Source organism: Salvelinus sp. IW2-2015, linkage group LG8 (genome assembly GCF_002910315.2).
Source record: "Salvelinus sp. IW2-2015 linkage group LG8, ASM291031v2, whole genome shotgun sequence".
In the NCBI taxonomy this organism is placed as follows: domain Eukaryota; kingdom Metazoa; phylum Chordata; class Actinopteri; order Salmoniformes; family Salmonidae; genus Salvelinus; species Salvelinus sp. IW2-2015.
The window spans coordinates 552,166-568,146 of record NC_036848.1 but is presented as its reverse complement, the minus strand read 5'-3'; the positions used below and the strand labels follow the sequence as shown (position 1 = coordinate 568,146).

The window sequence follows — 15,981 nt, the reverse complement described above, 5'->3', positions numbered from 1 at the left end:
AAAAGAGTCAAGGGGTCTGAACTTTCTGAGGGACTGTTAGGTGTCCGGATGGAACCCTATTCCCCGTATATAGTGACTAATCCAGGCAAGGGCCGCCCATAGAGCTTCTGGGTCAAAGTAGTACAGCTCTATAGAGAAAGGTTCCTTTTTTGAGATGCACAATAGCTTCATATCATAACCAGCTCACTTCAGATGCTATATCTTCACTGCGCATGTTATTTGTTGATGCTATGATGCTAACAGTCCAGATACCTACTGTAATGGTTTGAATACCTGTAATGGTATTAGAATACCTGTAATGGTATTAGAATACTTGTTAATGGTATTAAATACCTGTAATGTATTTAGAATTACCTGTAATGGTATTAGATACTGAATCTGGTATTAGAATACCTGTAATGGTATTAGAATAACCTGTAATGGTATTAGAATTCCTGTAATGGTATTAGAATACCTGTAATGGATGTGTACAAAGCTGCTCTGTACATGCATGATCACTGTAGTCTACAGCAGAAATAGCACCCTATTTCCTACATAGTGCACTTTTTTTGGCCAGGCTCATAAGTCTCTGGTCAAAAGAAGTGCATATGTAATAAATAGGGTGCCCCTAACTACATTTACATCTTCATGAGCTCTTCGGTGATGCTGGTGATCATTTTAAAAGTTCATCCCAAAGTGTCCAACATTTAAGTTTAACTTTTGACATGCGAGAGCATGATTTACCAATGAGGGTCATCCATTATTCAAATGAGTTCCATTCCCCCCCCCCCCCCATCCCTACACATTATTCAGCAGCGTCAGTTTTTCCAACTAGAAGACTGTGGAAGCTGATGGACCATTTTCCCAGTTTCTCTCTCTCTCTCTCTCCTCTCTCTCTCTCTCTCTCTCCTCTCTCCTCTCTCTCTCCTTCTCTCTCTCTCTCTCTCTCTCTCTCTCTCTCTCCTCTCTCTCCTCCTCGCTCTCTCTCTCTCTTCTCTCTTCTCTCTCTCTTCTCTCTCTCTCCTCTCTCTCTCTCTCTCTCTCTCTCTCTCTCTCTCTCTCTTCTCCACCTCTCTCTCTCTCTCTCTCTCTCTCTCTCTCTCTTCTCTCTCTCTCTCTCTCTCTCTCTCTCTCTCTCTTCTTCTCTTCTCTTCTCTTCTCTTCTCTTCTCTTCTCTTCTCTTTTCTCTCTCTCTCTCTCTCTCTCTCTCTCTCTCCCCTCTCTTCTCTCTCTCTCTCTCTCCTATCTCGTCCGTGTCTCGCTCTCTCTGTCTCCCTCTTTCTCTCTCTGTCTGTCTCTATGTTCTCACTAGACTAGACAAACACGTTGTGTGCCATGAAGTCTAAGGGTTACTTATGGTGACTCATAAGAGGTGACATCCAGTCTGGGACAAACCATCCTCTGAATAGATCAAACGAGAGCTTTGTGAGATTATACAATTGAGGTATAATAAAGGAATGACCATCAAGAGCAAAGAGTGTATGAAGGGAGGCCACTCGAGCTTCAAAAATGCATTATTTGTGTGCAAGGAAAATTGGTGACCCAACTACTAATGGAATGTTGTAGGACAAGCTGAACACATGGGACAATGACACTGATATCCAATGGAGAGAGACTGTCTCTCTTAACAGTCTAATTAATGATAACATGTTTACATTAGGACTCCCGAGTGGTGCAGCAGTTTAAGGCACTGCATCTCAGTGATAGAGGCGTCACTACAGACACCATGGTTCGAATCCAAGCTGTATCACAACCGGCTGTAATTGGGAGTCCCAAGGGAGGCGCACAATTGGCCCAGCGTTGTCCGGGTTTGGCCGGTTGTGATACAGTAAATAAGAATGTAAATAAGAATGTGTTCTTAACTGACTTGCCTAGTTAAATAAAGGTTAAATAAAAGTACATTTGACATACCCACGTAGCACCACAGCCACACCTTTATCTAAAGGCCCAATACAGCCGTTTTAATCTCAATATCAAATCATTTCTGGGTAAAAATTACAAGCGTTACTGTGAATGTTTTCAATTAAAATGGTCAAAAATAAACAAAAATAGCTTCTTAGCAGAAAGCAATTTCTCAAGCAATAATTTTGCTAGGACTGTCTGGGAGTGGTCTGAGTGAGAAGGGTAAAACTGAAAACTAGCTGTTATTGGCAGAGAAGTTTTGAACTCTCTTTCTGATTGGTCTATTAACTAAATTTACCGACTGGTGATGTCACCAGACAGGCCAAAACTTCATCCCACCAAAAAAGGCAGACATTTCAGGCATTTTTTTCAAGCATTGAAAGGGCATTATCATCATTTTCACAATTTCACAGTATCATTCCAACCTTATAGTGTGGAAATCTATATAAAACACGGGTAAATCACATTTTTGACTGCACTGGGCCTTTAAGAATGGTGGAACAACATCTTTGTTTATACTGTATACAATACACATTGCATACATAACCACAGTTTATGGGAATCTCACTATGACCACCCTCTCTTTTTACTTTAAAGACATAAATGGACCTTAACTGAATTAGCATAGGCCTAATTGATTAATATCTCATTCTTGAAACTTGAAAGTACCATTTGCGTGCTAAGAAGGGAATTCACCACTCTTCATTAAATCAAGATCAAGACCTTTACTTGGAGAGATGATCATGCAGTATATGTGACCTAAGCAGTATCAAAGACATTAATAATCATTCCATTAGGGTGCAACGTTCAGAACATTGCAAATCTCAAACTGTGGAGCCGGCTAAAGTGCAGGAACCTATAGAGCCAGCTGAGGCACGGGAGCCTGATGAGCTGGCTAAAGTGCAGGAACCTATAGAGCCAGCTGATGCGCGGGAGCCTGATGAGCCGGCTAAAGTGCAGGAACCTATAGAGCCAGCTGAGGCGCGGGAGCCTGATGAGCCGGCTAAAGTGCAGGAACCTATAGAGCCAGCTGAGGCACGGGAGCCTGACGAGCCGGCTAAGGCATGGGAGCCTGACGAGCCGGCTAAAGTGCAGGAACCTATAGAACCAGCTGGCGCGTGGGAGGGCCTTGACAGCCGGCTGAGGCGTGGGAGCCTGACGAACCAGCTGAGGCGCGGGAGCCTGACGAACCGATTTAGAGCCAGGCGCGGGAGCCTGACAAACCAGCTGGGGCGCGGGAGCCTGACGAGCCGGATGAGGCGCGGGAGCCTGACAAACCAGCTGGGGCGCGGGAGCCTGACGAGCCGGATGAGGCGCGGGAGCCTGACAGGCCGGCTGAGGCGTGGGAGCCTGACGAGCCGGCTGAGGCGCGGGAGCCTAACAAGCAGGCTGAGGCATGGAAGCCTGACGAGCCGGCTGAGGCATGGGGAGCCTGCCGAGCCAACCGAGGCTTGAGAACCTGTCGAGCCAGCTGAGGCATCCCCGGTTGCTTCGGCAGCGGCACCTGGACTTGACGTCACCAGTAAAAATAAAAAATATATAAATAAATAAATCCCTGATGCTTCCCCTTGGTGAGGCGTTATTCTGTAACGTGTACGCTGGGAGTCGGGAAGCAAGAACAGGGAGTGACTTTAATAAACACAAGGAACAAAACAACAAACACAAGTAGCATACATGAAACAACGGAACAGAAACAGTAAGCCTAGAGAAAGAATCAAAGGGAGTGACATATATAGGGAAGGTAATCAGGCAGGTGATGGAGTCCAGGTGAGTCTGATGAGGCGCTGGTGCGTGTAACTATGTGCGTAATAATGAGCAGCCTGGTGACCTGGAGCGCCGGAGAGGGAGTATACGTGACAGTACCCCCTCCCTGACGCGCGGCGCCAGCCGCAGAACACCGACCAGAGGGACCGTCCCGGGGACCAGGAGGCATGGAAGCCTGACGAGCCAGCTGAGGCAACCCCGGTTGCTACGGTAGCGACACCGGGACCCGATGTCACCTACACTAACAAAAAACAAAGAAACACTCCCTGATGTTTCCCTTGGTGAGGCGTTATTCTGTAACGTGTACGCTGGGAGTCGGGAAGCAAGTTCAGGGAGTGAATCATTTAAGAAATATACGAACATGGAACAAAACAAGAAACACAAAAAGCATAAAGACATGAAACAGAAACAGAACCAATAACACCTGAGGAAAGAACCAAGGGGAGTGACAGATATAGGGGAGGTAATCAGGAAGGGGATGGAGTCCAGGTGAGTGTCATGAGGCGCAGGTGCACATAACGATAGTGACAGGTATGCGTAATAATGAGAAAACTGGTGACAACGAGCACCAGAGAGGGGGAGAGGGAGTAGACGTGACAGTTGTTTACATTTGTTATCATGGGGTAGTAGTGCCATAGTCTGTGGGGGCTATAGATTTGAAAGCAGTTGGGCGCTAACAGTGCACAGAGTGACCTTTAACCCTGCTCTCCAGGTGCGCAGAGTGACCTTTAACCCTGCTCTCCAGGTGCTCCAGAGTGATATTTAACACTGCTCTCCAGTGGCTCCAGAGTGACCTTTGAACCTGCTCTCCAGGTGCTCCAGAGGGACCTTTGAACCTGCTCCCCAGGGACTCCAGAGTGATCTTTAACCCTGCTCTCCAGGGGTTCCAGAGTGACATTTTAACCTGCTCTCCAGGTGCTCCAGAGGGACCTTTAACCCTGCTCTCCAGGGGCTCCAGAGTGACCTTTAAAACACTTCCCCCCATGGGCTTCAAGTGACCTTTAACCTGCTCCAGGATCCAGGTGACTTAAACCCTGCTCCAGGGTCCAGAGTGACTTAACCTGCTCTCCAGGGCCCAGAGGATTTAACCCTGCTCTCCAGGGGCTCAGAGTGACTTTAACCTGCTCTCCAGGTTCAGAGTGACCTTTAACCCTATCCAGGGGCTCCAGAGTGACTTTAACTCCTGACCTCCAGGGATCCAGAGTGACCTTTAACCTTGCTCCCAGGGATCAGAGGACCTTAACCCTGCTTCCCAGGGCTCCAGAGTGACTTTAACCCTGCTCAGCGGCTCCGCGTATCTTACCTGCTCTCCAGGGCCCAGAGTGACCTTTACACCTGCTCTCCCAGGGCTCCAGAGTGATCTTTAACCCTGCTCTCCTAGCTCCAGAGGTGACCTTTAACCCTGCTCCCAGGGCCCAGAGGTACCTTTAACCCTGCTCTCCAGGGGCTCCAGAGTGATCTTTAACCCTGCTCTCCAGGGGCTCCAGAGTGATCTTTAACCCTGCTCTCCAGGCTCCAGAGTGGATCTTTAACCTGCTCTCCAGGGGCTCTAAGGAACCTTTAACCGCTCTCCAGGGGCTCCAAGTGACTCTTAACCTGCCTCCAGGCTCAGAGTGACCTTTAACCTGCTTCTCCAGGGGCTCCAGAGTGATCTTAACCCTGCTCTCCAGGGGCTCCAGATGATCTTAACCCGCTCTCCAGGGGCTCCAGAGTGACCTTTAACCCTGCTCTCCAGGGGCCAGAGTGACTTTAACCCTGCTCCTCCAGCTCCAGAGTGTACCTTTAACCCTGCTCTCCAGGGCTCCAGAGTGACTTTAACCCGCTCCCAGGGCTCCAGAGTCACTTTAACCCTGCTCCCAGGGGCTCCAGAGTGATCTTAACCCTGCTCCCAGGGGCTCCAGAGTGACCTTTACCCTGCTCTCCAGGGGCCCAGAAGTGACTTTAACCTGCTCTCCAGGCTCAGATGAAACTTTAGACCCTGCCTCCAGGGCTCCAGAGTGACCTTTAACTCCTGCTCCTCCAGGGGCTCCAGAGTGATCTTAACCCGCTCTCCAGGGGCTCCCAGAGTGATCTTAACCCTGCCTCCAGGGGCTTCAGGGGGATCTATGGCTCCTGGTGGCCAGTAATTCCTTTTCAGAACCGTACTTAGACTGCGGCCGCTCATCTGTGTCAGAGCAGTAACTTGGCCTGCGCCCAGCCTCTTCCTGTTTCAGAGCAGTAATTGGCCTGCGGCCAGCCTTTCCTGTTTCAGAGCAGTAACTTGGCCTGCGGCCAGCCTCTTCCTGGTCAGAGCAGTAACTTGGCCTGCGGCCAACCTCATCTTGTGTCAGAGCATTAGATCAATTCCAGGATAAAGTTTTAACTTCTGCTGTTATATACATAATTCATAGTCACTCAGGTGATGCTGTGTTTATTATTGATCTGACTCTGGTAACAACAACAATATCGATACGCCTGGAGAAATCGTTGTGTTATGTCACTAGAGCTGCCCACGGCTACCGAGTCAGGACATTTCGGTCACTACTGATTACAAGATGACACGACTTTTAAATTGGACAGGCTGGTGCACTAGTTTACAACTGAAGTCTATACACCATTATTTTATCCCTAGCAATTGTCCATTATGGAATGGAAGTCTCTAATTTCATCCTTACACTACTGCTACTAGCTGTACCTACCTGGACCTTTACAGACCCACAGTTGGGCTGCTGATACAGAGATGTCAATTAGAATCGTGCATGACCAGTTCCCTGATACAGATCATCAGTTACATCAGACGACAGGTTACTGATACAGATGTCAGTTCAACCAGTGAACAGGTCGATAGAATATCATTAGACCAGGGACAGGTTCCTGATACGAGTATCATCAGTTTAGACCAGTGAGAACAGGTTCTGATACAGATAGTCAGTTAGACCTATGAGAGGTTGCTGATCACAGTATGTCAGTTGACAGTGCGACAGGTTCCTGATACAGCATATCAGTTAGACCAGTGAGACAGGTTGCTGATACAGTATGTCAGTTAGACCAGTGAGACAGGTTCTGATACAGTAGTATCAGTTAGACCAGTGAGTCAGGCTGATACAGTATACAGTTACCATGAGACAGGTGTCGATACAGTATCATTAGAGCCAGTGAGACAGGTTACTGATACATATAATCAGTTAGACCAGTGAGACAGGTTCTGATACAGTATATCAGTTAGCACCCAAGTAACAGTCCTGATACAGTAGTCAGTTACCATGACAGGTCGATACAGATATCAGAACCATGAGACATCGTTTTCTGAACAGTATACAGTTAGACAGTGAGACAGGTTCCTGATACAGTAATATCAGTTAGGACCAGTGAGACAGGTGTCTGAAAAGTATACAGTTAGACCAGTGTGAACAGTGCTGCGAACACGTAATTCAGTTAGACCCAGAGAGACAGTTGCTGATACAGTAATCAGTTAACCAGTGAGACAGGTTGCTGAAACAGATGTCTTAGAGTGAGATGCACAGTGTTCCTGATACAGATGTCAGTAACCATGAGCAAAGGTCGATACATATACTCAGTAGACACAGTGAACGGTGCCTGATACAGTAGTCAGTTAACCATGAACAGTTCCTGATACAGTATGTCATAGACCAGTGAGAACAGGTGCTGACTACAGTAACATTCCCCAAAAAAAAAAAAAAAAAAAGTTTTTTTTTTAGACCAGTGAGACAGGTGGCAGGTTGTGGCTGTAGGATTTGGTTTGGTAGCAGATGGACAAATAGAAGTGTATTGTATTGTATTTTAACTGAATGACTTCAGGCTCTGTGTGTGTGACTGCTTCCTCCAGGGGCCACTAAAGACATGGGGAAAATGTTAGGCGGAGAGGAGGAGAAGGATCCAGAGGCCACAAAGAAGAAGAAGGAGGAAGAGGAGGAGAGACAGGAAGCTCTGAGACAACAGGAGGAGGAGAGGAAGGATAAGCACCGGAAAATGGAGGCAGAACGAGAAGTAGTACGACAGTCCATCAGGGACAAGGTGAGCACTGCAGCAGTCCACAAACTACTCAGAAACTATTTTACATTCAATGTACCCCCTTATAAAACCATTACATTACTCCAGCCCCATCCTTCAGCTGTATACTACACCTAAAAAAGTACTTTGTATAGTTCTTTGAATCCCAGATTGCCCTTTTAATGTCAACTATCAATAATATACAGTATTCATACCCCTTGACTTGTTCCACATGTTGTTGTTACAGCCTGAATTCTAAATAGATTCAATCGATTTTATCCCCTCACCCATCTACACACAATACCCCACAATGACACATTTTAAAATGTTGGCAAATTTATTGAAAATGAAATACAGAAATATCTCATTTACATAAGTATTCACACCCCTGAGTCAATACTTTGTAGAGGCACCTTTGGCAGCAATTACAGCAGTGAGACTGTCTGGCTAAGTCTCTACATGTTTTCCACACCTTGATTGTACAATATTTGCCAATTGTTATTTTCAAAATTCTTCAAGCTCTGTCAAATTGGTTGTTGCTAGACAACCATTTTCAGGTCTTGCCATAGTGTTTCAAGTAGATTTAAGTCCAAGCTGTAGCTCCGACACTCTTCTTGGTAAGCAACTCCAGTGTGTATTTAACCTTGTGCTTTAAGTTATTGTCCTGCTGAACGGTGAATTAATTTCCCAGTGTCTGGTGGAAAGCAGACTGAACCAGGTTTTCCTCTAGGATTTTGCCTGTGCTTAGCTCCATTCCGGTTATTTTTTATCCTGAAAAACTCCCCATTCCTTAACGATTACAAGCATACCCATAACATGATGCAGCCACCACCTGGCTTTAAAATATGGAGAGTGGTACTCAGTAATGTGTTGTATTGCCCCAAACATAAAACTTTGTATTCAGGACGAAAAGTGAATTACTCTTACAATTTTTTTTGCAGTAGTGCCTTGTTGCAAACAGGATGCATGTTTTGGAATATTTGTATTCTGTACAGGCTTTCATCTTTTCACTCTATCAATTTAGTATTGGGGAGTAACTACAATGTTATTGATCCATCCTCAGTGTTCTATCACAGCCATTAAACTCCGTAACTGTTTTAAATTGGCCTCATGGTGAAATCCCTGAGCAGCTTCAATGCTCTCCGGCAACTGAGTTAGGAAGGACGCCTGTATCTTTGTAGTGACTTTAAGTCTAATTAACAACTTCAACATTCTCAAAGGGATATTCAATGGCTGCTTTTTAAAATGTTTACCCATCTACCAATAGGTGCCCTTCTTTGCAAGGCATTGGAAACCTCCCTGGTCTTTGTGGTTGAATCTGTGTTTGAAATTCACTGCTCTACTGAGGGACCTTACAGATAACTGTATGTGTGGGGTACAGAGGTGAGGTAGTAATTCAAAAATGATGTTAAACACTAATATTGCATAGAGTGAGTCCATGCAACTTATTGTGACTTTTTAAGCATATTTTTTACTCCTGAACATATTTAGGCTGCCATAGCAAAGGGTTAAATACTTATTGACTCAAGACATTTCAGCTTATCATTTTAAAAGAATTTGTTTAAAAAAATCTAAAAACATAATTCCACTTTGACATTATGTGTCACGGTTGTCGTAAGAACGGGACCAAGGCGCAGCGGATATTGAGTTCCACATATTTATTTCAAAAGTGAAACTTAAAGCAAAACAATAAATCAAATAAACGAACGTGACTGACTAAGTGGTGCACATGCATAAACACAAAATAATATCCCACAAACACATGTGGGAAAAATAGCTACTTAAATATGATCCCCAATTAGAGACAACAATTACCAGCTGCCTCTAATTGGGAATCATACAAAACACCAACATAGAAAATATAAACTAGAACCCAACATAGAAATAATAAACTAGAAAACCCCCTAGTCACACCCTGACCTCCTACACCATAGAGAAACAAGGGCTCTCTATGGCCAGGGCGTGACACTATGGCTATTTTCTGTAGGCCAGTGAGAGAAAAAAATCTAAATTTTATCCATTTTAAATTCAGGCTGTATCAAATCTAATCATATTTTATTTGTCACATGCGCCAAATATACAACAGGTGTGGATCTTACAGTGAAATGCTTACTTACAAGCCATTAAAACCAACAATGCTTTTGTAACGGATGTGAAATGGCTAGCTAGTTAGCGGGTACGCGCTACTAGCGTTTCAATCAGTTACGTCACTTGCTCTGAAACCTAGAAGTAGTGTTNTAACGGATGTGAAATGGCTAGCTAGTTAGCGGGTACGCGCTACTAGCGTTTCAATCAGTTACGTCACTTGCTCTGAAACCTAGAAGTAGTGTTGCCCCTTGCTCTGCAAGGGCCGRMGCTTTTGTGGAGCGATGGGTAACGACGCTTCGTGGCTGTCAGTTGTTGATGTGTGCAGAGGGTCCCTGGTTCGCGCCCGAGGTCGGGGCGAGGGGACGTACTAAAGTTATACTGTTACACTTTAAGAAGTAAAAGAATTGCTAACTAAAAAATTTAAAATAGAAAATAAAAATAACTGATAATTAAACAGCAGCATTAAAATAACAATATTTAACGATATTTAATAACAACCTGTAACATAACAAAATGTGGGAAAAGTCAAGGGGTGTGAATACTTTCTGAAGGCATTGTAAGTGCAAGAATCAATCCTTGTGGAACACCATTTGATCTCAAGAGGGGGGTGTTGTGGTGTTACTCCTTTGAAAGTGACATCCTCATATATTGTTATCTCTGTGCCCTTTATCCACGCAGTATGGCCTGAAGAAGAAGGAGGAGAAGGAGGCGGAGGAGAAGGCAGCCATGGAGCAGGCCTGTGAGGGGTCTCTGACGCGCGCCAAGAAGGCCATCCCAGCCGGGTGCGGAGACGAGGACGACGAGGACGAGGAGAGCATTCTGGACACCGTCCTCAAGTTCCTCCCTGGACCTCTGCAGGACATGTTCAAGAAGTAATGAACACATCGACAACAACAACACATGGTTCGGTCCAGCCAGGGGGAGGGGGAGGAGAGATCTGGGACTGGGGGAGAGGGAGGGGAGATCTGGGACTGGGGGAGGGGGAGGGGAGATCTGGGACTGGGGAGAGGGTAGAAGGGGTTCTTGCCAAACGGCCATTCACTGCCTTTACAGAAGTATTTGTTGTTTTCTTACTCTGACTAGACACAATGTGGTTATATATCTACCCACAGCTTTTCGTCGGTCTCTCAACCCCGCCGACTAAGTTTATGTTTTGTTCTTTCTCCACTTATCTAACATTCCAACATTGGTATAGAGATCCACCGCACCAGGTAGATGCATTTGGATTGGTTGGCCATTGGTATTAACTGGGGTATGGAGTTTCTATCCAGCCATGCATTAGAGAGCAGGGTTCAATCCACCGTACTAATGGACACTTCAATGGGCATTCCTGCCAACACTTATCTGATGGAGCGCTTTTTTCTTTTTTTATTCACTGGCTTTTTCTATTTTTATAGTAAGTAAGCTACTGTAACTGTATGGGAAGTGGATATTCTATTCTAGGTCTTTTTGAGATCAGCAGTTTAGTTAGTTTAGACTGTGCCTTCGTAGGACTTCCTCCACCGGGGGAACTGTTAAATGAGGGTCTCGTTGAAGTCATTTGATGATATCATTGAAACTTTGTAATATGCTGTTTGTCTTAAAAGGATGCAAACATGCCACATTATGACGTATGTATTTATTGTTAGTCTGGCTGTACGAATAGAGCTGATCCCATGCCTTCTTATTCTATCAAACACTAAGGCATCTGGAATATTTGATTGCCCTTTAAATTCCTGACTAATATAAAACATCTCTCATTTTCCCAGATTAAATATAAGAGATTATCAGCCTGACAGACTGCATTTTGTGAGAGAAACCATCTTTACTCAATGTTGCATTATAAACAAAGGTCACCCCGTCAACATTATACACTCAGATTATCCATAGAATACAACAGATTCATATTCAACATTATACACTCAGATTATCCATAGAATACACACGATTCACATTCAACATTATACACTCAGATTATCCATTAGGAATACACACGATCACATTCAACATTATACACTCAGATTATCCAAGATACAACAAGTTCAATTCAACATTATACACTCAGATTATCCATAGAATACACACTCATCATATTCAACATTCATACACTCAGATTATCCAATATAGAATACACACGATTCACATTCAACATTATAACTCAGATTATCCAAGAATACAACGATTCAATTCAACATTATACACTCAGATTATCCAGAGAATACACACGATTCCATTCCAACATATACACTCAGATTATCCATAGAATACACGATTTCATATTGACTATTATACACTCAGATTATCCATAGAATAACACACGATCATAGATTCAACATTATACATTCAGATCTATCCAATAGAATACACACGATTCATATTCAACATTATACACTCAGATTATCCTTAGAATACACAAGATTCACATTCAGTGTAGAGAAGAAGAAAAYCAAGCACAGTTCTATGAAAATGATTTAGTCAACATCATATTTAACWGTTGGTGATTAGTGCAGTCCAAAGACAATCAAACATGAGCACTGCATTACAGTGAAGGTAGGCAATACTGCGTATGTCCTCATTTCACTACCCACCTCCCATACCACATGTCTGTTTTACACAAGGTACTTGTTTAACTCATTATTTTGGAGGCTATTATGAAATAGTAAGCAATGTTAAATGGAATTTAAACMTTTTTATTTATTTAATAGTTAATAAATTGACCTAAATAAATTCCTTCATAAATTCCATGTTATCCTGAGAGACAATCGCATTAGTAGTGTTTGAATCATCAATATCCAAAGATACTGAAAAAACATGATCATTTATTTCGTCCCCACTAACTACGGAAATTGTCCGGAACTAAGGAAGTGGTCCAGTCTAGTTGATTTCAGTAGGAATAGGCTGGCAACATATAGTTTTTATGAAGATATTGATGTCATTTTGGGATACACTTTCCAAAGACCAAACCCTGTGAAGTTTAATTGTCAGAAATGCTCATATTTTTCATATAACGTACATGGCTACATGACATTGACGATTAATATATTCGAAAAAACGAAAATAAACATTTAAATAATCACAGGTTATGAGTAAATTATTCTTTATTTTAATTTTAAAAAATGTAGGTCTGATAGGGTTTTTCACTAGGTAAAGGCATATTGTTGAGACTGTAATAATCACACACTAAAAACTATAACAATTATAATTCAATGTTGAATTTTTCTTTTTCTGTAAAGAAAAAAAGTGCAGTTCCGTTACACTATCTACCTATTTGTCTAAACCCTTCTCACCAACTGTATCCTAATGTGTACAATATACAAGTGTATACGCAAAGAAAAGACGAGGAGAAAATAATGAAGTTATTGTAAGGATGTCTATGTACTATACTGTATGTATGTTTGTTTATACTATATGTGTGTCTTTCTATAGTGACGTGATACCATGTTGTTGATTTATACAGTCCCTGTTTATAAGTGTCTTTGAATCCTGTGTGCAAAAACTCTAACCAGGCTCGAATGGTTGTGCCATATGTCTAAAGAAATACTTAACACATTCCTTTCGCATCGCTATAGGAACATAGGGGGGAAATTCACACCAAATACTACAACACAAAAGATGGCCTGTTTATGTAGTAGTCTCCCGGCAACAGAATCTGTTTACTAGATTCAGAAGTTTGGGTTGTTGTAGATTCTCAGTTCTGTGATGGCCTGTGTCGATCACATACAGAATAAGAGTTTGTTGATGACAGACTGAATTGTTAGGGTTCTGGCAATGCTATCAGTAGTGCTGCATGTCTAATTAGAACAGGTATCTGTGTTTCTATCTATCTCCATCATGTAACTCCATCTCGTACTTTCATTCAGCTCCCGATAAAGAATACTTTTCGAACACAGCCCATAAATGAATACCTTTTGCTGTAAAACGTATTCCTATAACACCTGGCCCTATAACATCCTACTGCTATACCACCTGGCCCTATAACATCCTACTGCTATAACACCTGACCCTATAACATCCTACTGCTATAACATCCTTACTGCTAAAAACACCCTGCCCACCCCATCCCAATAACATCCTAACGCCTAAAAACACCAGGCCCAAAAACATCCTACTGCTATAACACCTGGCTATAACAATCCCTGCATGCTTATTAACTTACCACATAACTCCAATATAACCAATCCTACGCCATACAACACCTAGCCCTTATCGGCAACATTACGCTATCACCTGGCACTATAACAGCAGGCCTACTATAACATCCCCAGATGCTATTCATTCCGTTTGCTCAACCAGACCTGCCCTCTCATGTGATGATGCAATTCATTTCATGACAAAAAACAACGTTTACAGAAGGTGGCTTTAACCCTACCGTTTACTGAGACTTTTATAAACCATCAGAATGATATAATTCATATTCAAACGACACTTACTGTATGTTAACCCCAAACTGGGGAAACAACAGGTATGCATTGACTAATTAAACTGCTGCTTCTAATGGCGGTGGCCTACAAGTTTCTCCTATATCCTGAACTACATAACACGCACCACAGAGATAGTGTGCCACTCCAAGTAAAGTCCAGACAGGATATGTTGCCATGCAGATTTGCTCTCCTTATTACAGACCATTTGAACAATATGTTTCCATTTTTGGTCAAAAGAAGCTGTTAAGGTTTTTTGTTGTCTTCATCCCAATACCTGTAGTTCAGATAACATATATGTTTCCTCCACATATTCTGCCGGGGACGTACTATATGCAGTAAATCAAACATCATGTGTATATTGATGATAGCATGTATTCAAGCAGCCAAAGCTCATACTTTGCCCAGTTGTAAACATACTCTTGTAATTACGGCGATGTATGGAACATGTATGACATGATTCCAACATGGCTTTGCAATATAATGCATATTTCTCTATGTCTTGCTGCTGCATATAGTGAATATGATGGTTGGGTGATTCCCTGGCTGGATAGGGGCATAAATCTGTGTCCAAACTTCAACTGGGATACTCACACTTTCCCCCTGATAATTGTTTAGAGTAGGGTTTGTCAAACAGGAAAAATAGCCATATTTCATCTGTCTATTATCACTCTCTCTCTCTCTTCCTCTCTCTATTCTCCCCTCTCCCTCTCTCTCCCCTTTCTCTCTCTCTCTCTCTCTCTCCTCTCTTCTCTCATCTCACCTCTTTTCTCTCTCTCTATCCCCCGCTCCTCTCTTTCCCTCTCTCTCTCCCTCTCTTTCCTCTCTCCTCTATCTCTCTCTGACATTATTCCCTCAAGGCACCACAGCATGATGTGAACTGCCTTTTTTGCAAAGGGCTATTATCATTTAATTTTCACATAGATGAGTACATCTGTCACAAACAATGCTTGTTCTGGTAATGTTTACTAGGTATTTCATTATTTTGGTTGCATGAAATGGTGTGGAAATAATATTTATTATTGTCCTTCTGACCTATAATATTAGCAAGGCCAGGAACACAAGACTCATTAAGCTCTCAGATGGAGTGATTTAATAATATAGATATGTGTCCTCTGGTATTACACAAGAACATTCCTATTTTTGAAATGGAACTGAGCCCAGCCCTGGTGAAATGTTCGATTGCATTAATTTAATTTGAAAGGTGGAAAAACAGAAGAATTATAACTGTTCTACTGTATATTACTTTCACCTTGACAGTAGTCTTTGGATTATGGTTCAGGATTACTCCCTCAGAATTGAAGGAAAATAAAAACAATATCAGGTCCGAAGTAACAAAGGTCTGATATTGAAAGACTGGATTATTTAGTCAGTTTTCAAATAAATGGGATGCCTACATTCAAAAACATTCCAAACCTTAACTGTCATGGGTGCACTTTGTCCAAAGACAGAATGAGTGTTTTACTTGACATCATGTTTATGTCAAAACGATGAACGATGGGTATGGTGATATTTAAAAATAAATAAATTAAGTGATCATTATATAAAACTACAATAACATGTATAATTAGTGTCAGAGAGATACATAATTGTTTGAAAGATAGATATTTTTTTTTTTAAATGGATAGATCATTTTTGGAGAGATGTTCATGCAATCATACGGGGAGATTTCTAATGTGGTCAGGGTTTAAGATCGGATCACACATCCTGTTTCAGAATAAACCTTTCAAATAGTGCACTCCTATCCACTTTATTGTCTGTCAAACGGTAGACGTTATTGAGATTGATGTGTGACTTTTATTTGAATGACTGGACTGTTGTTACATCTCTATGATGTTGCCTAACACCTGTCAGCTGTTTT

At 42.6% G+C, this 15,981-nt stretch overlaps 1 protein-coding gene across 1 annotated transcript in view; it reads left to right on the top strand.

Annotated features, from left to right (window-relative positions):
- cplx2b (complexin 2b) overlaps nucleotides 1-10,654 on the top strand; it is a 67,398-nt gene extending 56,744 nt beyond the window's left edge. Inside the window, exons 3-4 of the mRNA XM_023991897.2 lie at nucleotides 7,472-7,659; nucleotides 10,402-10,654. Of these exons, the coding sequence (XP_023847665.1) occupies nucleotides 7,472-7,659; nucleotides 10,402-10,599 (386 nt within the window). The 3' untranslated portion in view covers nucleotides 10,600-10,654. The remainder of the gene's footprint in view (nucleotides 1-7,471; nucleotides 7,660-10,401) is intronic.
- The last annotated feature ends 5,327 nt before the right edge of the window (nucleotides 10,655-15,981 follow it).